The 27,298-nt window shown below is 41.5% G+C and overlaps 1 protein-coding gene across 2 annotated transcripts; it reads left to right on the plus strand.

The window, feature by feature from the left end:
* The first annotated feature begins 7,473 nt into the window (after positions 1 to 7,473).
* lcorl (ligand dependent nuclear receptor corepressor-like) lies at positions 7,474 to 27,119 on the plus strand. 2 transcript variants are annotated; one of them, XM_079672571.1, is made up of 8 exons: positions 7,474 to 8,060; positions 9,024 to 9,089; positions 11,399 to 11,490; positions 11,628 to 11,754; positions 12,270 to 12,488; positions 12,644 to 12,710; positions 18,131 to 23,448; positions 23,533 to 27,119. In XM_079672571.1, exons 1-8 carry the CDS (start codon positions 7,967 to 7,969, stop codon positions 23,538 to 23,540), a joined length of 5,991 nt encoding a protein of 1,996 aa, XP_079528697.1. In that variant the 5' UTR covers positions 7,474 to 7,966; the 3' UTR covers positions 23,541 to 27,119. The 2 variants fall into 2 exon arrangements, with proteins under 2 accessions (XP_079528697.1, XP_079528698.1); XM_079672572.1 differs by lacking the exons at positions 18,131 to 23,448; positions 23,533 to 27,119 and adding an exon at positions 13,563 to 17,593 and having other exon boundaries at positions 7,505 to 8,060.
* Positions 27,120 to 27,298: the final 179 nt, after the last annotated feature.

Here is a 27,298-nt window from a genome sequence, read left to right on the forward strand (position 1 = left end):
CTTGTAGAAAATAAAAAAAATTGCCTAAAGTTCAGAGAAACTGTTTTAGCAATCAGAATTAGATGATATGACTACAAGGCGAGATGTAGGGGCAATAATGCAATTTATTTAGGAGGTCTTCCTGTACTATTCTGCAGACTTTGTATGAATGCAGCAGGAGATAATTTGGTCTCCAAGGCCCGGCATGACGCTCAATCTCAACTTCTGAAAAACATAATTAGATTGATGTCTCAATATCATGAAGAAATATGAGCTGTGATGCCGTTCATGAACATAAGACTGAACTTTTTGTTAGTCGTCCGTCTCTTTTCAGGATCCCAGCCGGTCCAAGAGTTACGAGTCGATGACAGGATGGACTGATGAATTGTAAATCCTGTCAGCACACACATGTGCACACACACATTCACATAGAATTCTCACATATACACACGCAGAGGAGTCAAAAGGTTATGCTGCCTCCTGCTGTGTTGCCAAGCCCCACAGGATGTCTCACCAACTGTGATACGAACACATGTAGCAGTTGTGACACAGACACACACACACACTTACTGTACATACGTTCATGTGGCACACACAGATATTCAACATGCTTGGACAAAGTGCCAGAATAATCTCCACAGAGGCCCCCTCCCTTTTCCTACTTCCTCCAGTCAAACTTATAAAAATGCTCGCTCTTGAATTCACACGCACACACACTTCTACAAAAAGACATCCTGCAGCCCTTCCTAGATGTCATGGTGGCGAGCTGGGTATTGTAAATGTGTGAGATGACATGGCTAACACTATTACTCCACTACAACTTTAGTCACCAACCTGACACTCACACTCACTGAAAGACATCTCCAGCTTTATACCACAGCTTGTGTTCTCTGTAGTAGGCACACACAATCACACACACACATCTCTATTGTCTTTTCGTAGTAGAACAAATTATCTTCATATAAAGCACAGTTGCATTCGATTCAATTCCTGATTAAATGTTGTCTGTGTGGGTGGGGAAGGAGAGAAGCATGGCTGTGTGGTCTATTAGTGTCAGCCAGAAACACACCACACACTTAGAGCCAATCACGAGCAATGGGTCTACGCACCGCACACTCACAATCAATTAGCTGAAACATCTGTGGGTGGATGAGCCTATATTCATGTGTGTGCGAGAGTAGGTGTGTGTAAAGCACAACTGATTCAAAGCGAGAAACTCTACTTTCCTACTTTCCCTCCCTGTGGTGTCTCATTGTTGGCCCATACTGAGGTGGGGTTTATTTTGCCAGGTCTGGTGTTTCCACACACACACACACACACACACACACACACACACACACACACACACACACACACACACACACACACACACACACACACACAGTGTAGATTTCAGGGTCTGTGTTAGCTTCATTAGAGCAGGAGAGAGAATGGGCACAGCCCTGTTGGCATGTGGGTTGGATTAGCCAGGCCCGCCGAGCCTTATAAACCTTGTTCTATTGCTGAAACAGAGAGACACAGAGAGGGGGTGGGGGTCCTTTCTAATATATTTTGCAGAAAGAAACATAATTGAGAGACAGGAGCAAGTTTCCACTAAAGACACCAGAGACAGACGGGCAACAATGAAAGTGCTGCAGTGGAAACTCACCTCTTTGTTTTAAGAACGACACCTTAGAGACAGAGCATTAACACACACACACACACACTGTATCGACACACATACACATGCATTATATAAGATGGAGTTTGCTCTCGAATATGTACACACTAGCACACATGCAAAGTAAGATATTTAAGGTTTTCAGCATGCAATATATAAAAGTCCGGGCAACCTTTTTGCGGTATCATGTGGACTCACCCCTTTTGCGCATTTGTGTGAGGGCAGAGGTGTGTGCTGCTTCATTGCACAAGCCGCCTGCCTTATCATTGCACTGTGGGCATCTTGACTGTACCATCTGGGTTTTAGATGATACTGAAGGCCACACACACTCATTCACCTTTCTGAACAACAACGCTGTAAGGTAAACACAGGAACACAAACACCACACTCATATGGAGCTTTCTTTTTTAGAAACAGGGTGTTCTGTTCAGGTAAACATACTGCTGCTAATAGCAACCACTGTCTGACTGCCATTGTTATTTCCATTGTTAAAGGTACAAATACAAGACAATGTCCTACATTCAGTAAGTAGAAGTATAAAGTATAAGCAGCAAAATAAACTAAGACGTACTCGTTAACTCATCAACTCTTATCGGAAGTCTGTTTACCTCAAGTGATAGATTTGCACTAACATGCATATTCGGGTTAAAAGAACAGTTAGAGCTAGGTTCAAAGAGTTTGGCAAAGTACTTGATAGTTCCCTGATAACTGCATTACTCACAGCAGGCTCACACACAGACACACGATCATAGGAAGACGGCTGTCTGGATTTATGAGTGGTCTTTGAGCACTGACAGCTACAAATATCAATCTACTATTTCATTTCACTATCAATACATAAATATCAGACTTGCCTGAATTACTGAATGTAAAAAAGCAGGTGGTGATCTTTCTCCACATTGACACATAGACTTCCTTTCTCTCGGAAATAGGCTTAGGGGCCCTTTCAAACATCTCAAAATGCAGCCTATAAATCTGCCAGTGACAATGGAGGATTCAACTATTAAGTACGAGCCAGTGTTTTGATTGGTTGCAAAATTCACCTCCAGCTGGAATTCCTGAAATCAAATTAAAGAATTAAGAAATAAATGACACACTCAGGAAACTCTCACAATACAGTTAAAAATGTTTGTTTTCCTTTCCAATGTAACTCTAGTATTCATTTTGTGTTAGCTCTGGGTTTGGTCTATTTAGCTACTAAAAACTAGCCCCTGATTGTGTCTGTCTGCTGTTTAGTTCAGAGCACCTGCCTGATGCGTTTGAAAACAACACTATATCTGTCATATTGTTTTTACATTGTCTTTTGATAGATTGTTAATATAAATATGGATTTAATTTGTTTCCTTTTTTTAAAGATCAGCACATGCTGATTTAAAGTAAAACCCCGAATGTACATCTTGCTGATCTCTGTTACAATTAACTAACAACAACAGAAAGACCAAGTGCTTTCCTTCACCTTTGGGAAATGTTAATGGACATTTGAAATCCACTTCTATCGTCTTTAATTGTACATGTACATTATACTTAGCATCGCACATACAGTAACATCTAGTGTGGGTGTATGGGGGGGTGTCTTGCTCAAGGGCACCTTGACAGAGCACAGGAGAACAATTGGTACCTCTCAAAGTAGCAGTCCACGCTCCGTACTTCGTTAGATTTGAGACTTGACCCATCGACAGACAAGCTAAATAAATGAAATACATGTAAAGAAGCAGACATGAAAATCCAGACTGACAAGTCAGCAACATGGTCCTTTTTTGGCTCTTTCCTCCATTATATGCTAGGTGAAGGATTGCACTTGACCTTGCATGTGTTTTTAATTTGGCTATTTCCTCTCATCCCTCCCTCCTCTCATCCTCCCTGGGGCAAGGTCTGGCCCCGTGAACCTCTGCTTTAAGTGACCCTCCACCTACCAGCCCCCCTCCACTTTCACCTTGTGTGTGTGTGTTTGTCTTCAAAGTCAAGTGCATTATTGTGTGCAGAATTAAAGATAATCCTCCGTACTGCCTCTGTGCCGCATAAGCCCCTAGAGCCCCTTTTTACCTTTTACCTCCACAACAACACACATCTCTCTGAGCCCCATCTTGCCTAAAGATCTGCCCAGATGCACTAAAGACAGACCGCTCAGACAGACAGGGAGAGTGGGGGGGGGGTCAGTTGGAACCAGCTGGACAGAGCAGAAGTAATGAAAGACCTCTTCAAATCGGCAGCCGCTTGGTGTGTCCCTGCACAGCAGTGCAGCTCTCCAGGTCTTTGCATGCATGTCCACACACACTACTGCTCATATTAAACTCTGCTTTTCTCACTTTACTGCCCTTCCTTCCTCCTTTCTATTCACGCAGCTTATCACTGTAACGTGGCACACACAGCTTCTGAAATGTATGATACATCTGTGAGGCGTGCAGAACGTTTTTGCAGAGTTTTATCAAGGACTGAATCACAAATAAACATCAACCTATCATACAGAGACCACCATCTCTCATTTAAAGCCAGGAATTCTAAACAGATGTCTTTTTGCATTTGCTTGCACAACAGTGAGCATAGCCGCATTTTTGGATGTGGGAAGCTAAAGTGAGGGTTCACACTGGATTCAGTAGGGACGAGAAAACTGCACCTCTGTAGTAATCACAATGGCCACGGTCCAAGCATAATACTGATCCCCAGGACTCTAACCACACACACACACATATGCACACACACATATGCACACATGCACACACATATGCACGCACGCACGCACACACCCACACACACACACACACACACACACACACACACACACACACACACACACACACACACACACACACACACACACACACACACACACACACACACACACACACACACACACACACACACACACACACACACACACACACACACACACATACATATGCATATATACAGTGCTGTCCATGTGCAGATACTCAGGCACACATGCTCAAAAAACACCCAGGTAATCATTTCCATATTTATTTTTCTTTGTATTCATATTCCTTTCCCCTTCATTCAGTATGTTTTCATTAAAACAATGCCAAGCCTCTCAAAGCGAGTTAAATAAGAGATTTTTGGGAATCCCATTTGAAGGGCCTCGCTCAAAGTGTGGTGGGCGTCTGTACCATGTCAGGGATTATGTGGGATGTTATTGCCAAAAACTCAATGAGACCCTGGACTCTCCCAATCTGTTGTAACTGTGGTTTCACCCTAGTCAAAGGCTCATTTGGATTCATTCAATGTACAAATGATTCAACATATTGGATCCAAGTATTAGCACAAATAGCATATTCAATCCATCAACTGTCACACATCAGCACCTTATAAAGAGCCAGGCCCCAGCTGTAAGCCTCTAGCTTTTAGACATAAACCCCTTGTTGCAGTATTTTTCTAATTTATCAAACCCCCTCCAATTAAACATGATCCCCACTGGTGTGTGCACGCTACAGGGCAGTTAAGTCAAATTTCTCTGAGACTTTAGAAAAAATACAAAATGCCACATGCATAAGTGTGCAAGAGGTTTCTACCCCTAAACTCAGCAAGACGTCTTGCATTTAGGACGAGATGAAACCAAAAGAAAACAACGGGAAATATGCGTCACAGTCGGTTCGAGGGCACGCAGATCGAGGAGAGTGAGTTCATACTGCGCCAGTACGGCAAACTGAGCCATTTAATTGTTAGTGTGAACAATAAAACTCTACTAATACCAGCTAAATCCTGTTTATATTAAATAGGTGAGGTGTTTCTTTTATAGCATATGGAGAACTGGTTCTAATCATATTAAAATATCTTATGGTCTATGGTATGCACCTGTAAATGTAATTGACTGAAAGTGTTTTAACAAGCAACCACCACACTGCCCTCTTCAGGGAAAATAGAGAAACTGGAGAGGTGATGCCTGATGGGGTAGAGTCGCAAAATAGTAGAATGGAAGAATTAGCTAAATGTAGGCTAATACATTGGATGATTTGGTCTTCATCTTGCCTTGTTATTTTGCTTGACATTTATTCATGATTGAAATTAGTTATTTTCACCGGGTGTCAACACCGTATATTTCTGGCTGTTGTGTTTGGACTTGTTGAGGTGGTGAAACTGAGGGAAATCAAAATGGTTAGCTACTGTGCCCCCCCCCCCCTCTTCTGAACTATAACAAGATCCAGGTGCGATCTTACACAGTCATGCTCAAACATACACACAGACACACACACACACACACACACACACACACACACACACACACACACACACACACACACACACACACACACACACACACACACACACACACACACACACACACACACACACACACACACACACACACACACACACACACACACACACACCTCTGAGTGGCCCTAACTGGACTGTGGAGTTGCAGTAATAAGATATTTTGGTGGTTAAGTTGTTAAAAGTTCCTCTGGACAGCAGTAGGACCACCATCTTAGTGCTTAGCTGCTGCTCATTTTCTGATCACACAATTCAAGTAGACTGCCCTGTTACACTACTTAAACACTGTGCATTCAAACACACATGTGTATACTTAAAAACACAAAATGTTGGCGGCCCTGCATGTAATCATCTCTGTCCCTGAGGCACTCTGGGCTGTATGCTGTTGGTCACGCTTTGACCCAGAAGTGCCGTCCACCATGCCGCTGTCTTTCATCACCATCTCCACGGTAACCACGCTTTAACGCTTTAAGTCACCGTGACAATGAATTCCACCTGGGCCCGGGACACTTGCTTCCTTTACTCTAAGACCAACGTTCAATCACATCTCCCTATCTGCTCTACAGCCCTCCATAGCTCTTTCTAACTCCATGTCATATGTCTAATCGGCCTCCCTGCTTTGTCCCTCACTCAATTACTCACACACTCTCCATGAACCCCCTTTGTGTCGGCTGTTTTCATAGCCTTCTGATCTTCTGCATTATGAGATTCACTGCCAGATTGACCAGTCAGGGGGCCATGGGGCAGAAATAAGCTGGAGGCCCCCTGTTTAAACACTGTTTGCTCACTCTATGTGCCCACAAGTGCAGTGCAAACAGAAATATTAATTTGATTGGTAAAAATATGTTACTGTTTTTTTATTCTGAGTGTGCCGCTATACACTCATGTTATTTAATTACAGTTTTTACCGACAAATTGGCAATACAACTATGGAAGGTGGGTCCCCTAAAGATCTGGAGCTTGGCTGCCCTGTTGCCTGAATGTAAACAAAGAAAAATATATTCATAAGGTTTGGGGTAATGGGAAATAGTACAGAATAAGGCCTACGATTAACATTTGACCTCGTGCTCACCATGCAATTGCACGCTATTGATACAAGTCTATCCAGAAAAAACGAAAGTTCTCTGCTGCCCTCATGTGGTTGCACTGAGGAGGAGCAGGCAGTGAGTATTGGTGTTTTTTAGAAAGTCAGGTTTGTTTTTATTATTGTATTCTCCCATCATGCATTAGATCGTTTTCTTAATTGAATAATATTGGTGGCCAAATCTACATATGAAACCTTTTTCTCTACATCCCAAGATATTTGAAGTTCTGTTAAAGTACTCCTTCATTTACCACCAGTATAACACTCACAGGAACAAGCAGCATTGTAACCAACTTTGTTATTTTGAATCCCCCACACTTTGGGGGCTACTGTTTTCTTCAGGGTTATTGAGAAATTGAATATATTCTTCATTCTATGGATTTAGGATGTATTGTTTTCCCTTTAGAAGTTGTACTACATAGCCAATATATTTAATAGTAAAACATATATTTACAAACATAAATAAATAATAATTTAACAGCAAACATATTCCAGTTAACCAATCATACATGCATACTGTGGCCTATATAGTTTAGCAGCCAATAGGGTGTTTACACATGAACATACTGTATATGGGCATTATGTTGTATGACTCTGGTGTAGGGTAGCCTATTTGGTCATGTGACAATCCACCCACCTGACCACATGTCATACAAATACTGCTTGCTCGGAAAATGAACAATAACAATATTGTTATAGCATTCATTTCAACAACTGCTGCTCACTTGAGTATGCAACAGGAAAACATCATCCACATCATCATTTCACAGTCAATCACATTAAACCCCTCAGAAGAATCTTCAATCTCCATCTATTGATAGATTACAAACATGTCTTTGACTGTTTTCTTATAGATCGACCATGGCTGTTTAGCCATTACACGGAAAGTGCAAGTCAGTTTTGTCCAGGTTTTCTCCCTCTAGCGGCCACTGAGATCTGGGCAGCAGTAACCGTCCATAGCCGCTTCCTCCTGTGGATCAGACGGAGGGAGAGAGAGGGGGGAGGAAGGACGCAGAATGGCGAACGTGCAGTGCTCCAAATGCACGGCCGAAAGAAGAGGGTTTCGGCGGGAACTTGATTCTTGGCGACACAAATTGATACACTGCGTTGGTATGATGAATTTGCAGTTGCATATTTTGTAAAAAATCAACCAGCGTCAAAGTGATTTCGCCCGGTAGCTGCTGGATCGCCACCCACAGCTATGTTAGATTGCTAGCTTGTGCTAGCTAAGCTAGTAGCCTGGCACTGTAGGTGGCCAGCGTTAGCCGTTAAGTTAAGCTGGCAGGCTAATATTTACCAGCTGGCTAGCCCGTCGAGTTTGGCTCCTTTTCTTTGTCCCTCTGAGCTAGCTTGATACCCACCGGTGCTAGCTCCGTCAAAGTGTGTTGTCTGACTTGGATGATACTGTACATGTAGCATTAAGGCATAACACATATTTTGCAATTAACTGATCGCCAAACCGTAAGCTTAATTCGTTTATTGACATAATGTTGGCTATGCTAATGTTCTGCTAACATGCTATGCTAACATTAACGTTGTTGATGTTATTTGGGGGAGGGGATGGTTGCTACGGTAGAGCTCCTCATGTCAGTGCAATAATAGAAAAGCAGACATCACGGGGGTCTCGACTAACGGTTTTCCTCGCACCGTTTGCTTTTTTAAACACCGTATTTTATGCTTCAGAAACCGTTCACTTTAGGCTAGCTCACCCGAAGCTAGCTGGATTTCATCTGCTTTGTAGGCTAATGTTCAATCACAGTGACATCAAAATCATTATGCATGAACACCAATAAAAACATCAAAGTATGAATGTTAATACTATTTAGGAATTTTGTTTATTGTTCTTTGGAGTTTACCAAGTTAATATTTAGACTCTATTCAAGTGTGTATGTGTTGCTGACAGTTGGGTATCGTAGTCCGCTTATCTGTCAGATTTGTTGCCGTCACACTGTTCCAGTAAAGTACACGGATAAAATGGGAGGAACACATATCACTCTAATGTTAGGCAACTCAAATATGCATCAGTTATTCGTATCAGTACTGAACGACTGTTCTGTTCATTTTGTCTTGCAGGGTTTGAAAGCATTCTGGAGGGAATCTATGGCCCACTGCTGCTGAAGGACCTCAATTTATTTGATGGTGGGTTTTTATATGTACATTTAAAAACGTCCTAACTTTTTGTAACCCTAGACATATTTTATATTTATCAAGTTTTAAGCTGACATTACTTAGACAGGAGTAAATGGTGCTTTCTTTGTGCAATATTTCCAGGATTTTTGAACATTTGGTTCTCGAGTGAATATTTATGGCAGTGTGACAAGTATGGTGTATTTAGTCAACCTGTAAATTATTAACAAAATGCCATATTATTTGTTACATTTATGTTTCCCACTTAAATGTACCAAACTTAAATATATGAGATTAACCTTGTTAACTCGAGTAGTATGATATTTTTTCATTCATGATACATTCATAATTGTAATTGATCTATAACATCTGTAGAACTATGAAAATATAGTTTGACCCAAATCTGCCAGGCCAACATAATGTAATCACATCACTTTACATTATTCCATGTCAACTGCAGGCCAGCCGATGTTTGGCCTTTGAACATTTTTGGGAATCAAAAGTTAAAAAAGCAATAGGTTGTCTTTTTTTTAAATTGCAATAAACAGAAAATGCAGCTATATCCTAAAGTAAACCTTGCTACCTACTGCTACACTCTTGGTATCAAACAAGACTAAACACTACATGGCACCCTTATTGCTCCAGTTAAAGTTAATAAATGAAGGAGTACAATGCTTTTTTTCAAGGGCATATGCCTTTTTAGAATTAATGAAAGAAATGTGTTTAGATCGATGAAACTGATTATAACCAAGGTTCACACCCAGACACAATTCTGTATAAGTTGCAAACAGGTAAACATCATATGCTACTCAGTAGTTATCATAATAATACTTCTTGTTTGGCACTTACAGTTTATAGAATAGAATATAAGCCTTAATTGTCATTTTACATGTACAATGAAAAGAGAAGAGTTACTCCTTTTTAAGATGCCATCAACACATTCAGAAAAATAGAGAACATACAATAAAGACATGCAGCATTCCTAGTTATGTTTTTAAAAAAAAACATATTAACATAAATGTAGGTAAAAAGATAAATTAATTCCAATAATGAAAAGAATCTTAAATTATTTGCAAATATAATCCCAGCTCATTTCATTATTATCTGATCTTTGTAAATGTATCCATTGTATCTATCAGGGGTATATACCACTTTACTCACTGCAGCTCTTAATATCTCAGCTTGCCATCACAGGCCTCCAGCACTTACAACAACAAAAAGACACGGCTCGTTTGACACAATCTGTTCTCTCAATGCAGTCAGCAGTGCCATCTGGAGTCTGAGTAAGGTTAGACAGGAACATAATCTGATGATGTGTCACATACCTCATTCACACCAACGCAACTCCGGTTTAAGCTCCGTGCTAGAGCTTTTTCAGGTTCAGAACCGGTTCTTCGGTTTACCTCCCGCTCTTTTCACACCGCCCAGAGTCCGACTGGTGTTGCGTCATCGTTTGCGTCATGACGTAACCGTTTGCGTGCCTGCTTCGTAAAGCCAAACCGCAAGGAAACCCCTCACAGCTCACACCGACAACAACAACAATGGCCGATTGTGTTGAAGCGCGACTCGTTTTGGCTTTGCTCTGTCGAAACGAAATGGAAGAAATTGGACGACTTTACTACCAACTTTACAGTCGTTACATGCTACATTCAAAACTGCTTTACAATCGTAATCATCAACTTCAACGACGAGTCCGATTCCCCCCGCCTCGACGCAAGCGTGACGTATGCGGTGCTTTTGCTCCAGCCGCACAATTTTTGGGTGCTTGAAACGAACCGGATTCCGGAGCTAAGAGGCTGCTCCGCTGCAGTGTAAACAGGAAAAACCCGGTGCTTTTCAAGCTCCAGCTCCGAACCGGCCCTGAAACACCGTTGGTGTGAATGAGTATATAGAGACCTGGCAGTCATGATGAAATGATATATATTCATATCCTGCCTTTATATTTTAAGAGGGCTGAGCAAAGTGTGCTTGTAACAGTTCTTATGAGGGCAAAAGGCAAATAAAATCAAATATGTACTCATCATTGCTTTTGAATTGCATACAACAATATATATTAAAATGTGTGTATATTTAATATCATAATAAATGATCCGGAACTTTTATTTAGAAAACTACAACCAATCCAATATTGTTACAATGCAGTCTTTCTCTTTGATTTGCAACAATGCTCATAACCGTCTACGGACTCATTCAAATCTAAATCGCACTCGTGGCATACATTTGTGTGATGATGATGTTTGGAAACAACCTCCTGTCAATCGAGTAAGCTGTTTGAAGTCTTTACGTATTAATGCCTGGTTATGTGTAATTGTGTCTTTCAGACTGCGAACCTGAAGAGTTGGATGAGTGGTCCCTAGAAACAAATTGTGCTCAATGTTCATTCTGCAACCTTCCCCTCGACAAACTCAGCAGTGTGAGTATTTTTCTAGTCAAGATAATATTAGTGTGTTTGTCTGTTGAACGTATTTATATGATATGGTTTAATATAAGATGAAGAAAAAATAAGATATACAGCAATCAGATAAGTAACCTTGTCTCTTTTTCTTGTAGGATCATGCACCTGCAGCCACCTCGCCCCTCTCCTCCCCCTCTGATTACTCTCCCTGCCAGGCTCCGAACATCTCTGAGAGCAGCCAATCAGCAAACAGGTTTCTCCATGCTGTGTTTTACAAGAAAGGTAAGCCTTTTGATGCATGGCACACACATTTTAACTTCTGATACACTCATGCTCCTGTCAAAGGCGCACAGTAGTTATCTAGTTGCTTTCTTAAAGGTGGGGTAGGTAAGTTTGAGAAACTGGCTCGAGATACACTTTTTGTTATATTCCATGGAATGCTCTTAACATCCAATGAATGAATATCATAAGTGCTTTGACAAAAAATCCATAACAAAATGTCATCTGTGGAAGCCGTAGTACTGTAAAAAGCACGACCAATCATTTTAGCCGTCCCGGCTAAAATAACTGGATGGCCTACCTGCCTGTCAGCCTTCCATCTGTGCACAAACGTATCTCGTTCCCTCATTGGTCATGTGCGCGTTCGTGTGTGTTGGAGGAGGGGCTCTGTAAGGAAGTGGCAGATTTTTTCCGGCTGTGTATTTTCAAATTCAACCGCACTCGAGCTGAAATTACTTACCCCACCTTTTAATAGATATAAAAGTCTAAAGAGAATTCAATGTCCTGTTCTTCATTAGATGTGGCACTGGGCTGCGATTTCAAAATCCCTCTGGTTGCCCAGGAGCTAATGAAGAAGATGATACATCAGTTTGCCTTGGAGTACGCATCCAAGTGCCTACAACACACCAGTACAAATGGTGCTACAACAAGGACCTCATCATCTCTGCCACAAACATCAGATGCCCCTCTGGACCTCACAGTGAGCCGAACTGGAAACGAGAAAGAAAGTGACCCAGGTAGTAGAGGTGTTTCAAATATTAGGAATTGAATGCCAATAAATGAATGTTTCACACCTGCAAAGTTTTAAGACTGTAACATCGATGTTTTCTTAAGGTACGAAACCTCTGTAACTCAAACCCTAATCAGTTAACATGATTTCTTCTTGTAACAGATGCCGTGCTCGACCTCTCCAACAGGAACTCTGCTTCGTCAACATCAATAAAAGGAAAAACTTCAGGGTAAGAGTTTTTCTTTATATTTGAATTGCCTCTGGCTCGTACTTTTAGTGGTATTCCTCCTCGTGGCAAATGCAGAAGGAAACCCTTTCATTAATATTATTTTTTAAATGGGGGCTATTCCCTAATACAATAATTAAATTACAGGACCTAAGCATTTTTGTCCAAACCCAGTAGGACTTTGCATGTGAGGAATTCCAGATTTTTAACTGAGTTCAGCATTATAACCAGTAATTTCATATTTGAACAGCAAGGCTCAAATTGAAAGGTTAGCATCAACACCGTGTTGTACTACTGTTGTTTTTAACAGCGCTACTCTCTGGCCCATTTGAGGATATCTGTTCATTGTTAGTTATTATGAGAGCTAGCTTGTGTCTTGTGTTTTAGTTCTATGGGGATGACTCTTTTATCTTTTGAGCGGTAACGTCACAGCAATGGCACTAATATTTGCGAACAGGATTGCACAATGAGGAGAACATTGCAGTACCTCATAACGATTTTACCTCCTTTTTTATGATGAGTTTGATTATTCAACCTTCAAGCATGTAGGACTCTCGCTGAAGGATATCACAAAACTACAAGGGTTGTGTGTGAGCGCCAAAGTAAGCCCAGCCATTCACAGACAGTCCCACCTGGACGTGAAGAGGCTTTGCCACACACACAAGACGTGTGTAAGAGACACACAGCAGCAGTGTGTGAGAACAGACATGAAACATAAGAGTCGCAGTGATGTTACCAACACAATACATAAATGAGTGGACCCCTCGCTCTGCACTCCCCCTGTCCCCTATGCCAAAATCAAACCCCCTCCATCTCCTCCATCCTGACCCTGCTGTTTGGTCCTCCATTCCCTAGGAGGCAGCGAAGGCAGAAGGAGGAGTACATTGAGAGGAGCTTGGAGCTGTCTGAGGGGTTGCTGTCCAAGGCCTTGAAGGACATACGTTCAGGAAGGCTGCAGGAGCAGCGGGCCGCATTGCTTTATGGGATTCCCCTTCGCACCCTGAAGCAAGGTCTAGACGGCTTGGCTGAAGGGAGGCTGGGGGTGCTTCATCAACTCGCACCAGGAAGCAGAGATTTCAGGGATGAAGTGACATCATACAATGTGATGTCATCAATGTTTGGCGGCGAAGCTCGTCTTGTTCTTCAGAAGGTGGCGGCGTGGGCAGAGCAGGCAGAAATTGGAGGAGCTGCAGAGGAGAATGGTGACTTTAGTTTCCCTTCATCCTCCCTCTCCTTTTATAAGCCAAGTGGTCTACACAAAACCCCCCCCAACTCTTTTCCCCAGCTCAGGGATGCTTTCCAGCCTCCACCAAGCCCCACTTCCAGTCTGGAGCAACCAACGTCTCTGCGTATTCCTCAGGTTCGCTCCATGGCTGACCAGAACAGGGCGATCCCCGCGAAGAATGGCTGCTCGGCTGAAAACCTGCATCAACGTACCTCATCAATGGAGGGTACTGCCAGTTCATCGACAGCTACGGCTAGACCCTCATCTCTCTTCAAACTCAGACCCCCTTTCTTACCACATGGCTGTCCAGGCAGTGCCAACCAGTCACCTCATCGCCTCGGACCACGCGGGTCCTCACTGGATGACTCAGAAGACGGGGGCAGGGATAAAGACAAGCAACCAAGAAAGAAGCGTGGAAGATACCGCCAGTACGACTTCGATCTGTTGGAGGAGGCCATCACTATGGTGATGGGAGGTCGCATGAGCGTGTCCAAGGCCCAGGGGATTTACGGGGTGCCCCATAGCACACTGGAGTACAAAGTCAAAGAGCGCACTGGAACTCTGAAGAACCCGCCCAAGAAGAAATCTGCCATATTTTGTTCATCCAATTCCAACTCGTCTGGTTCTGGAACCATGACGGGTTCCACTAACTCAGGGACTCTTGCCTCAGCTGCTGACGCAAAGATGTTCTAGAACACATAATGCCTCTAGAACTCCTCAACACTTGAACTCATCACCTCGGACAAGATACATGTTTTCTGGAGGCACTTGTTTAAACACAACACATGCCTTTACAAAGTATATGGATATCGATATTCAGGTCTTTTAACTATGTGTCTGTTATGTGACAGTCATACTTTTCGCTGTATTTCTAGCTTTTTCCTGGGCTTTGTTTAGTGGAGCGTTTATGAGGCCGTCGTGCAGCTTTGGTTCCTCGTAGCTTCATTTATTTTCTATATCACTAAACCTAAAAGATCTTAAAAGATATGGCTTTTGTCAAATTTTCCATAAACTTTGTCTTAAACTTTAGTCAGGTATAACAGAAAATGTTCTGCATTTGTCCACTACTTATCATCCGGTGTGTTACAGGTGCCCTTTATATTTTGAAGACAAAGCCATTTTTTAAACAAAATCTTGTAGTGCACAGAGCTTGTGCATTACAACACTGTATTACTCACTGGCTACAATGATCAGTCAGTTGTTGGTTTTGGTCTTGTTTTTATATCGATTGGATTCGTTTTTTTTATCAAGGAGAAAAACTGACAGTGATTGTTTTTCACTAGATTGCCCAGGATTAAGTATGATAAATACAGTTGTGGACCTCTGAGAGCTATCAAATAAAGTATGACTATCACGTTTGCTAGGTATTAGGTTATTCAGGTTTGATTCTATTCTTAAAGCTCCTTCTTAAAGGAGCGTTGATGATTGTCATTTACAGCTTTCTATCTCTCTCTGGGTATTTTACCTGGGCTACTGAAGTGACTTAGAGCCATTATAACAGATTAAAAACTCATTGCTGTTTTTAGAGACCTCTACAAACAGGGAGATTGTACAATATAAACTGCTGTGGTCGCTGCATCTTCACTGAGTTTTTGTTGAAGAGATTAGTTTATGAAAGCCATTTTGTGTCCTCATAATTCTCCTTTCTATTTGTGCAAACGAGTCTGAACATTGTATTGAGTGTAGTTGGAATGCAACTGTGCAGCATGTTGTCAATGTGCACTGATAAGCTTGGGAAATGTATGTTATTCTGTATGTCTACCTTTTGTAAAATATGTTGTTTTGTCATCACATATATTTACTAATTCTGCTACTGTAGCTGTATTACTGTAAACCTCATTCATGACTGCTGCTTAAAACTTAACTACTGGATTGTTTCCCTGGCACAAAGAGGCGTAGCTACAACAAAGAAGCTTAATTTAACTTATTTCAATGCATTGTGTGTATAACTTACATGAGATTAGGTGCATGTATAGGCTTTAATGTTTTTGATGGTTGATTGTGTAGGCTACTGGAGGTTACAGTAGTTTTGACAATGACTTGATTCAGTGTAAGGCTTTCAGGCTTTTTTGTTTGTGTCTGGGGAAATGCTAAATGTTGCGTCTATGCTTGTGTCTGCCTCTGAGATGAGCATATTTCCATTAACAGTGCTACTACCAAAGCAGCAGTTCAGGGTTACCCACACAAAGCTGCTTTGATTTTATTTTTGCTGCGATGTCAGTCTGCCTGTCTCTCTCTCTCTAACCTCGTTGCCACATATATATACCTCTGCATTTTATCTGCCTATATCCCAGTGTCAGGTTTCACGTCAAGGACTCTGTGATACGATACTGAATCTGCTGGGGTATGAGCTCTTGTTAGCTTACAAACACGTCTGAGCAGTTTGTCTCTCAAGGAACAACACTAGGGTGTAAATGTATTGCCATCAACAACATTTAAACTCCTTCAAGAAATTGTTTTAATTATTGTAGGGTTCTTCAGCCGTTTTGTTGTGAAATAATCGTTTTTAAATGGTTTTAATTCGACCCTGTGGCATACAGGAGATATGCCATGTTTTTAGCTTGCAGATAAACTTGGTGCAAGTTTTTGTCCTTGTTGGTTAAATTTGTATTTGTAATTTGAATGGTAATCGTACAAGTATTTAATTTCGTTAAGCCTTTTGGTCAGATTGATAGGCATTTCAATCGTTGTAACTTAGGAAACTATACAACTACTGATGTCTCCGCTCCTGAATGTCTCCGCTTTGTACAGTACACAATGCCTGTGTCTGGGGCCGCAGCATGATGTGTCTACTCTGGGAATTATCTGCTATTTTTATCAAACGGCCTGTTTTTTAACAAGCCTAAACACCTCTTAGAATTGACTAAGTAAGTAATCATTGTATGTCTTTAATTACAGTTTAGTCTTAGAACACACTGGTGCTTGTTTTCATCTTGAGATTAATTTGCATTTATTGTTTTTGACTACTGGCAAATCTTTTGAATGACAGATATCTTCTATGTATGCATAAATCAACTATTGCACTATGATTTATAAGCAGCATTTTTATTGTAGAAACCTTCTTTTGATGTTGCTGCATACTTATTTATGATTGTGCTTCAGAACTGTGATTTTACTAGCTTGATTGTTGTAGTAATTGATTTGTAATTGGGCACTTTGATGCAATGTGAAATGCGTATTTCTGCATGGACGCTAAATGTTAGCCCATATAATTTATTTGATCCTAAAAAGACACCCTTGACTATTGTGGTTGTTTAGTGCTTATGTTATTATTACATTATTTAAGTGATTTAAAAAAAAAAAAACTCAACAGTCACATTACATAATGCAATACTCTTATACTGCGTCCAGTCCAAGCCCTGACAAGGGCCGTACTTAAACAGCACTTGAAGTGTTGGAAATACTATCCAATTTAAAAACAGATGAAAACTTAAAATAATATATTAAAATCAGTTGGTTAAGAAGTGAAATAAATCACTCACTGTACCTGATTTAAGTGTTAGTTGATTTGAACATTAGATTTTTTGTGCTGTTAGTTTTGTTGTTGGAAGTGCTGTTAAAAAAACAATTTGTTTAAGCGTTCTACAATCGTTCCTTCTGCTCTAGCAGAATGTTATCTTTTGCCTTCAGCAACTCATCAATAAAACAATTCTCTAATCAATCGCCTGTCCTTATTTTTCAAAAAAAAGTGGTTTGTGGATCATCAACAGTTTACAAGGAAAATGGTTGTTTTACTTGCTGTTAAAATAAATAATTTTGCATGTCTGCTAGAAAAAGTCAGTTTGTTCAACCAGAACTTTGTAATCCAGTTGAGATCTTATTCACACTTAAGTGTTTGCGTATGCAGCAAAAGCCAAATGTGTTGGTGTAAACATGTTTTTATCTATTCTATTATACAGCAATAGGAAAAAGCATGCAAGAGTAATTAATAAGAGAACAATAACATTGCAGATCATATGTATGCATGGAGACATTTGGAGTTGTAGACCTCTTAAAATGTTTGCGTCATTTAACAAGGTGCAAGATAACAGAACATTCACTAATGGAGCAAGTGGAAACCATCTACCAGGCATGATTAATTAACACAATATTTTAATATAAAAATGTGTCAGACACCTTGAGTACTTTTTTAATGTGTGTCATATTCAACTGTGCTTCGCTATGAGTAAAACTCCCTTCTTTTTATTTTTGTCTTTAGCTTGCTGTTGTCGTCATTAAAGGAAGAATTGGGAGATCTGGGACAGCGAGGGACTCAGCTCCGTCAGAGCTCTGCGTTAGGTGCTGTTCTCAGCTTGCTCTGCTCAGCACATCGTTCCTTACTCTACCACATCCTGAAGCTGGCATGCCAGGAAAAAATGCTGTTGTTTCTTAATCACAGAGCTGAAGGTCAAACGGAATCTCACTCCTCTTACTGTGGTGTAAGCCAACAGGATATTGTTACCCCTAATTCAGTCCCATTTAGTGAATGTAAAGCCCATAACAGCAACTTATTCTGCCCCTCAATTGACTTTGATCATCAAGATCTTGGCAGCGCAATGTATCCTCCAGGAGACTCCACGTCCAAATGTAGCATCCATCAATTCTCTTTAACAGACTGTAAAAGTGACACTCCTCTGGGCTCAAGCTACAGCTGTGTGCAGAGGTGCAGGAGGGAAACCTACACCGCTATGTGCCCCAAGAGGCTGCACTGCATTTCCGGCCAAAGCCTGGCTGTAGGTCATATAAACAACCTAGTTTGTTCATTTACATCCTCTCCTTCGTTATCCCAATCCCCTTCAGTTTGCACCCCCTCCTCTAGTTTATGCCCTTCTTCATCGATTTGCTGTAACCAACACAACCCCCACTCTTGTCCCTGCTATTCAAACCCTGCCTGTCTGACGCAGGTCAGGAACTCAATAGAAAAAGGGATGGGAGATGGAGATCCTCCTTGTCCTGTCCTGAAGAGAGAGCAGAGCCCCTCTCCTCCTCCACTGTCCCCTATGCCCTCAGAAATGGACACACAAACTGATGAAAAGCCACCCTCTCTTCTCCACCATAGACAAGAGAAGGAAACTGACCTAATTGTTAAAGATGACATGGTGAATGAACGGCAACAGGAAGCAGGTGTGGATACAGCTACAGAAATGGAGCGATACTGTAGCACCCCAAGCAGTATACATTCTGAGCAAAACCCAAGTGGGACTTCACTGCAAGATGTTGTGAATCGGTTCAGTGAGAAACTGGAGACAATCGGAACTATAGAGAAGGATATACCTCTGGTATTCACAGCCGTTAATATCTCTAAAAAGGAGCGGCCACAGTGTCCCTCGACAAGTCAGAACCTGCAGTTTCAGGCTGATGCCCATTTGACTGAAATTATCACAACAGTGCTTCACACAGGCAGTGCTAGTGACTACAATCTCAGTGAGCTGTTCAATCGCCATGACAGCAAAGAGCCCAAGTCACCTAACACTCGCTCACGACGACGCCAAGAAGTCCTTGCTGCTATAGCAACACCTGCTGATGATGCTTCAACCAGAAGGCAAACCTTAAAAATTAAACGAGAGCTTGCAGTGTTTGACCTGTCTTACAGTAGAAGGAAGGCGCGACAAGCAAAGAGGCAAAGATTGAATAATGGAAATGTTGCTGCAAATACATTACACACTTTATCAGATTCAAACCTAGTTAAAGAGGATTCTCAAAACGAAATGGAGCTAGGTGTTGAACCTGCAGAGAACCATAGTTTTAGGGAGGGACCACTGAACATTATCATTTCAAAAAGTGACAATGAAATAAAGGAGGAGATAAAAGCATATATAGTAACAGAAGGAGTTCAGATCATTCAAGCAGAGGAGAAAGAAAGGGAAATATCCTTTGGGGGGAAATATCTTACCCACTCAGGCATGTTACCTACCCCTGAGCTACTGAGTACATTTGGCATACAAGTCTTGAAGGGGGACAGTGTACAGACAAAGAAGATGGCAATGACTGAAACCTCGGCAAAACGGTGCAGCAGGCCCGATGGTATGGGTACTGATGCTGTAAAGGAAATGAACAGTGATAACGAAGTCTCCTCAGGTCAAAGCACTAATGGTGACAATAGACGAGGCATAGGTAAAGATTACCATAATCCAAATGGAAATAGGCAAAACCGTCCGTCACACCACTCCAAGGACTCAGGGCGAACCAGGAGACATATAGTGCCTCCACAGCGTTTCTCCTCTTATGTCACAGAGCCCAGGAAGATGTTTTATGTTTCATGTTTCTCTGAAAACATCTCCAACCAGGAAACTGAAATGGACAATGTTTTGACATCTAGCACAGTAGATGCCTTATCCAAAGTTCCAGACGCTGAGGAATCTAAACTGGAATCAATAAGGGAAGCCCTTCTGTCCTCATTGCAATCACCAGAGAGAGATGAGTGTGAAACATCCTACACAGAATCGAAAGTTTTTTCCACAAATCAGGTCACTCCACAGGTCCCTGTTGCTGCCAAAGCAAAGAGTCAAACAAAGCAAAGCATGGACAATGAAACAGATAGCAGCAACTCTGATGACAAGCTTTTTAGAAGGCTGCGGTCATCTCCAAAAAGAATGCAGTACTCAAAGACAGCTTCAAGTACTCTCCAAAACCCATCAAATATGGATGTCCCAATGAAGTCTGCTACCTGTTTTGAAAGCCCTCCCAACTCCCAAGTCCAGTACACTAGTCCAATAAAGCTTATGTTTGTATCACCAATAAAGGATAAGGAAGGGGTCAGATATAGTCTTAAATCTGCATATTCTGGTTCTAATGAACAGGAACCCTTTGACCCCTGTATAGTGTCTTCATGGTCAGGAACAAAAAGTCAGACAACTGAGTTGTGTACTTCACCAGTAAAGTCTCTTTCTTCAAGACCGAAATCTGCAACTTCTCCTGCAAAATCTGCTTCATCGACACTTAGGTCAGGTCCTTCACCAGCCAAGTCCTCTTCTTCACCCAAGTTAGCTTCTTTACCCCCGAAGTCGTCATCTTCCCCCAAGTCTGCTTCTTCACCATCCAAGTCAGCGTCTTCACCATCCAAGTCTGTTTCTTCACCATCCAAGTCTGGTTCTTCACCACTCAAGTCAGCGTCTTCACCATCCAAGTCTGGTTGTTCACCATCCAAGTCTGCTTCTTCACCACTCAAGTCCGCATCTTCGCCCAAGTCTGCTTCATCGTCACCTAAAATAGGTTCCAGACGATCAGGCGAAGGCACTCCGACTAAGCATGTGGATGTAGCTGAAAGCCAGAGATCACCAGGTGGCTCAATTTCTTTCCATGAAACGACTCCAAAAAGGCGTCCAGGCCGGCCAAAGAAGCTGGGGCCACAACTTGAGCAAAAGGCAAAGAGGCCAATCGGTCGACCACGCAAGGAGAAGGCTGTGGATTCAGTACTGGGGGAAAAAACAGTAAATGGAAAATCTTTTACAGCATACGAGGCTGAGGAAAATGTAAACAAGAACTTAAAAATAACAGTCGTGTTTGGCCGCTCTAGGAGAAACAAACGAACCGTGGCCGAGGGATTTGACCAGCTGCAAACAGAATTCCATGATGCTTGTCAAGCAGTTGGCCTTAAAAGTGATTTGAGTATTTTAGTGAACAACTCTGAGACCAATTCAAGTAGCATCAAAAGAGCATCATCAGAATTGTCAGATGAATTAAGTTTTGTCAGTCCTCTTAAAGAGTCTAGCCCTCAATCTAGCAGTACCATCATATGTCAGAAACGGGATGACTCTGCACCCTCAAGGAAACCAGGTAGACCTGCAAAAGTTAAAATCTCTGGAATCTCAGTCACAGTAACTACAGTGTCTCCTCGTCATCGTAAAATTCTGATAAATAAGGATACTCGGCAGTCTCCTGAAACACTAATTTCTAAGAAACTACTCCTACCAGAATTCAAATCTGCCAATGAGCCCCGGACAATCAGTCGACAGTCATCCAGCAAAATCAGTCACATTGAAGAAGGGATTGAAATAGAGGATAAAAATAAAGACAAATTGCCAAAGCAGCCTGTTGCAGTGCGTCACTCAATGAGAGTGAGAAAGCCTTCAATCCACTTTCTGCACGCTGTTGCCACCTCCACCTTTAAATCATACAGCCGCAGCAATGCTCTGTTACGGCGCTCCAAACAACTTCTGCTAAACAAGGCCAGCAATGAAAGGAGACAGGGGGAGCAACCAAGTAGTGTGGAGACTTTAAGGGAGAGAAGACGGCCCTGTGAACAAGAGAAGAATCACATATCTCAGGACCTTGGCAGAGTGGCCGGAGTATCTGTAGATTCAATCTTTACCCCAAGGGAGACGCTAAGGTGGTGGAAACCATCAGCAGAAGAAAAGACTATGAGTGAGGAGCTTGCCAGGCGAATACGAGTCATCTCTGACACTTGGGTCTCAAACACTGGGGAGAACCAAGTAAAAGAGACTGCTTTTAAATCGAAACAAGGCACGAGTTCATTTGCCAGGAGGTCCAAACATTCCTCTGTGGTACGAACCCTGTTTGACTGTCCTCCTGAAGAACCAAGGTCCTGTACCATGCAGCAGGTCTGTTCCTGGTTTATGAAAACCACAGAGACACAGTCCCTTTCTATCGTCAAGAAGGCAAGCTCACGTAATTCTTACGAACTGATGCATTTTCCTCGTACTATCAATAAAGAAAGTGTTTTCACCAGTCCTCAGGCCCAGCGACTGCGCAAACACCTCAAGAAATTCGCCAAAACTGTGCCAAAAAGTCCTTTGCAACATCAACAAGCTCAAAGAAGATTGAGGAAGAGAAATGAGAAGATAAGGCGACAACTTTTTGCCACAGGTCGGCTCAATCAAAGAGCCCAATGGTGGAGAAGCAGATCATTTGGCAAATATCTGACCACTCTGTTTAGAGCAAAGATAAAGTTCCTAACCCGAAAAGAAAGGGAGAGGTGTCAAAAGAAGCACAGGAGTAAGAAAAACATAAATGTAGCTACACGTTCAAATGGACAGAAAGTAACTGGACTACTACCAAAACGTAAAGCATTACGTAGATCAGCAAGAGGTCAGTTATCTGACTGTTTGGAAAACGGTTCTGTTAACCAAACGCAGGAGCCTGCGGAGGTACCTAAAGAGCACAACATCTGCTCCAAAGCCTGGAGTCCTGAGACACTGAAGGAATGCAGAGTGTTTCTGAGAAAGATTAACTCTCCGGACAATGAATACACTGAGGAAGAGTGGGACTCCTGTACTGTGACACTGGATGATGGGTCACCTTCGGCATACCTCTTAGCTGGAAGGAAGAAAGAACTTGTAGGAGTTGTTAAAGCTGTGAAAACTGAAAGAAAAAGGAGTACCATCTCAAGAGAGCAAGCAGGTTCTGCACCGAAATCAGTCCAGGTGCAGGATGAGGTGCCAGATAGGAGGAGGAATGGCAAATACAAAAGTCCTTTGGTTGCTTCTACTGAACCACTGCAACCACCACCAGCGAAAATGTTGAGACAATCGCGAGTGAGAGGCCTTACCGGGCCGAGATGGTGCGACTTTGTTTTTGGTAACTACCTTGCTTATTTTATTAACATTTTATGTTCAATTTTGAGTTACTATATCAATTTTTCCCATTTCTCTTCTCTGACAGAAAGCTAATTGAAGCATGATGCCTCCTCCGACCTGGGGAAGGGACTGTTGCTTAACGTGGTGCCTTTGGACATTGAGCTGACCACAAGGACTGACCAATTCCGCTATGGTTCAGTCTTACACTCAGCATTTATGTAGCAGTCTAACTTAACAAAAGCTTGATGTTGCACTATTTTTATCTATGGATATGTACAGAAATGTTAATTTTTTTTATTGCATTTTTCTTTCTGAGCGCGTATAGTAGATCAAACCATTATGATAAAAAGAGTTTTTGGGGATATGTGCTTAAAACAGTGAGCCATGTCAGAGTAGCTGTAATTAAAGGAAAGGCTTGAGATCATGCCGATAGTGCCATCTCCCCCAAAACATACCTCATTATCAATGCCACCACTTATTCTAGACCAGGGGTTCTCAAACTTTTTGTTTATGCGGACCACTATTTATTATCAAGGATTTTCGCGGACAACCTCATATGCAAACCGTAAAAATAAGTAGGCCTACATATATAAACGTAGTGTTAAAACGCTGATATTTTATATAGTTTATATAATTATAGACAATCAAAAGTAAATTGAAGCCTATCTGATACTTTTGTGACCGGTGTCTGTCTGCGTTGTGTATGTTTTTCAAAGAGGATGGCGGACGCTATTTTAATGAGGTCATCCCAAACAATGCCACAAGTGCGCACACGCGCAGTGCACTCACAAAACGGGCAGACAGGTCTACAAAAACTACCGGTATGCTTAGTCCTACTTTAGTTACTGTACTGCAAAAAGCAGACGGCGCTGCGCTCAACACACACAGACTCAAAACCATGGACACACCGGCACATTAGTAAGCTAAAAAATGTATAGGCCTAAGTTGCATAAAGGCTTGAGCTACAGTATTGCAACTAAGCAGACAGCGCTGCCTCTCTCTCTCTCTCTCTCTCTCTCTCTCTCTCTCTCTCTCTCTCTCTCTCTCTTTCTCTCTCTCTCTCTCTCTCTCTCTCTCTCTCTCTCTCTCTCTCTCTCTCTCTCTCTCTCTCTCTCTCTCTCTCTCTCTCTCTTTCTCTCTCTCTCCCACACTTTCTAAATCTCAAAACAAACAAACAAAATTCCCAAAGTTATCCTGAAATGTACTTATTAAATAAACAAAAAATATAGCCTACTTAGGGGTGGATCTAGAAAAATATTCATGGGGTGGTAGGAGATTTTGAGGGGTGGCATCCCCTGGCAGAAGTATATGCTGATTTAATTGCAGACATATCAATCAATGTTAACTTGGAAAGCCAAAATATTGATATTTTAACTGAATAACATTAGGTGACATTATTGTGGCACATCAGTAAAGCCTTAAATAGAAATATATAAGATGGCAGACATAATTGAATGCATTTTAACTGATATGAACAATAACTGAATTAGTTTGTTTTACTCCTAGACCAGGGGTACCAAATCTATGCAGACTGTTGCAATAATTACATTAATTAACTGTCTCATCGATGTTTGTCTGAATTAATATGTAATATTAACAATCATATTATATCAGCTGTCAATCACTGTTATGATGCAGCGATTACCATGTTGTTCAGCAAAACGCCTCACAAACTGATTAAGATCCAAAGATTTAGTGTGTTTTGATTCAATGCTGAGTACAGCCAAACTTGACAGTCTCTTCTCTGTCATTGTTGACCGCAAATACCTCATTCCTTCCGTCCACAGTACTTGGGTCCGGATGCTTCTCGTTTGCTCCGTCCCGTTCAAATGAAATCGCCGCCAATCATATTTCCCCGCTCGCGCCAGGGCTGGGGGAGGGGTTACAAGGCTCGTGTCTTGTGGTGCATTCACTTGCACTCGGACATTAGAGATTTTCTCTCATAAATGTCCGATGAGCCCAACGACCACCACCCCACTGCCTGATATCAATAGAAAGCTAGGAATCTCCTCTTTCCAACAGTGTATACAACTGAAAATGTGTCTTCGGTTCAATGCGACTGATTTTGATAGAGCAAGTCACATATGAGGTGGTCCCCGAAAATCCTTGATAATAAAAAGTGGATTTTATTAAGCTTTTCTCCACGGACCACCTGCAGTACCCTCAGACCACAGTTTGAGAACCGCTGTTCTAGACAATGCCCTTATGAATGTACAGCCCTAACCCCCCCCCCAAAATTAATTTAATATGTTTTTCTATTTATAGTCATCCTTACTTTGGCACTGTTAAAAATAAAATGCTAATTTAATATAATAAGTTTTTTAGATTTTGGTAAACGTATGTTGAAAACTAATTTAATTTTTTCCTAATCCGAGCCCTGTTTGCAATATATTTGTTGATGCTTCCGTCGCTGTTGTATTGCAAGCCAGTAGCCAAAATGTAGTGTGAATGAAAAACGATTTTTATCTCTTTAAAGAAGCCCCATTTTTACCCCAATCATTCTGTAAATGGGCTCCAACTATGACATTGTGTATTTAACTACAGTAATTGGCGATCCACCTGTACTGAAACCAAATACTATGTCACTATTTCTGTGAGTTTATTTAAACAATATCTGCAAGTCTAAGCAACAAACGGCCATTAATCCCAACATACATGTTTTAGCTGACTAAATATACAGCCCCACACAATGTAGTCATATGTGAAGAGATTTAGAAGTGATGCCGTTTTAGAGGGAAAGAAGGTAGATTCTTATTCATTTGTTGGTTTTTGTGGGATCCGTCTTGTTTTATTCAGTTGTCTTTATGTGAATGTAATCTTGTTTTCACCCAAAGCAGATACTGTATGTTAGTGTCGGATCTACGCCTTGCACTATTTCATCTGAGATTATTAACCCCACTACACAGATTCCTCCCCGATATTTTGCACATCCCGTGTCCCACTGCCAAACCCTACTGTAAGACTAGAGGATCTATTTGGTGCAATACAAACCCAGATGATTTATCAATATGTAGTAATTATTTTATTGCTGACAGATGAATGGATGTAAACAATTACCAATGGCCTGGGATGTTACTTCAGTTACATAGCCATGTAATGTGATTTTAGAGGATATTACATACTTTATTTTTTCTCCCACCTGCTTTGTTCTCCTCATGAAGCTGAAAAATAACAGATCCTTAATTGTTATAATAGCATTAATTGTTTATCATAAATGTACTAGCATTATTTACTGTTAAATGCAGGTGGAATATGTGTTGTTGTTGCGTTTTTTCTGTGTTTGCAGCAAGAGACGCCTACCTCCACTGGTGCTCAGCTAAGACTATTTTGCTTATCAACTGAGTGATAGGCATGGTCAGATTGATGATCTGTTAACACTAATCTTGGATCATTATAGTGTTAAGAGCGCAAGTAGATCCAAGATGTCTGGCTGTAGCTTAAACCTGTAGTGTGTGTGTTGTGTCTGACTATCCTTGTATGTGCGTCACTGTGGTTGCCCTCTCAACACGAGGGATGTGGGGTGGCCCAGTCTTGTGATCAGTGCTCTGTTGAAGAACCTGGTGCTAAACATCTGTTGTATATTTTCTTTATCATGTGTTTTTATACTGCCCATTACAGATGCAACAAAGAGGTGTCTGTGATTGGAAAAATAAAGAGTCTTTCTAAAAATAACCAGTGAGAAATATTATTGTGCAGTTAAATGTTAAAAAATAAAGTGGAGTGCACGACACCGGTACTGAGAACAGTCAGGATTATCTAAGGCATTTGCTTTTGATCTTTTTCTTCATTGGCGCAAAGCTGCCATTTCCCAACCCGAAGATTTCATTGTAATATGAAATGGTTAAAAAATG

Source organism: Notothenia rossii, assembly GCF_949606895.1.
Source record: "Notothenia rossii genome assembly, chromosome: 1".
Classification (NCBI taxonomy): domain Eukaryota; kingdom Metazoa; phylum Chordata; class Actinopteri; order Perciformes; family Nototheniidae; genus Notothenia; species Notothenia rossii.

Bases quoted from the DNA above. Each gene is read 5' to 3' on its own strand.
- lcorl (XM_079672571.1), top strand. From the start codon at position 7,967: ATGGCGAACGTGCAGTGCTCCAAATGCACGGCCGAAAGAAGAGGGTTT. The intron at 11,755-12,269 runs GTAAGCCTTTTG...GTTCTTCATTAG, and splicing joins TGCTGTGTTTTACAAGAAAG to ATGTGGCACTGGGCTGCGAT. The intron at 12,711-18,130 runs GTAAGAGTTTTT...TTTTGTCTTTAG, and splicing joins ATAAAAGGAAAAACTTCAGG to CTTGCTGTTGTCGTCATTAA.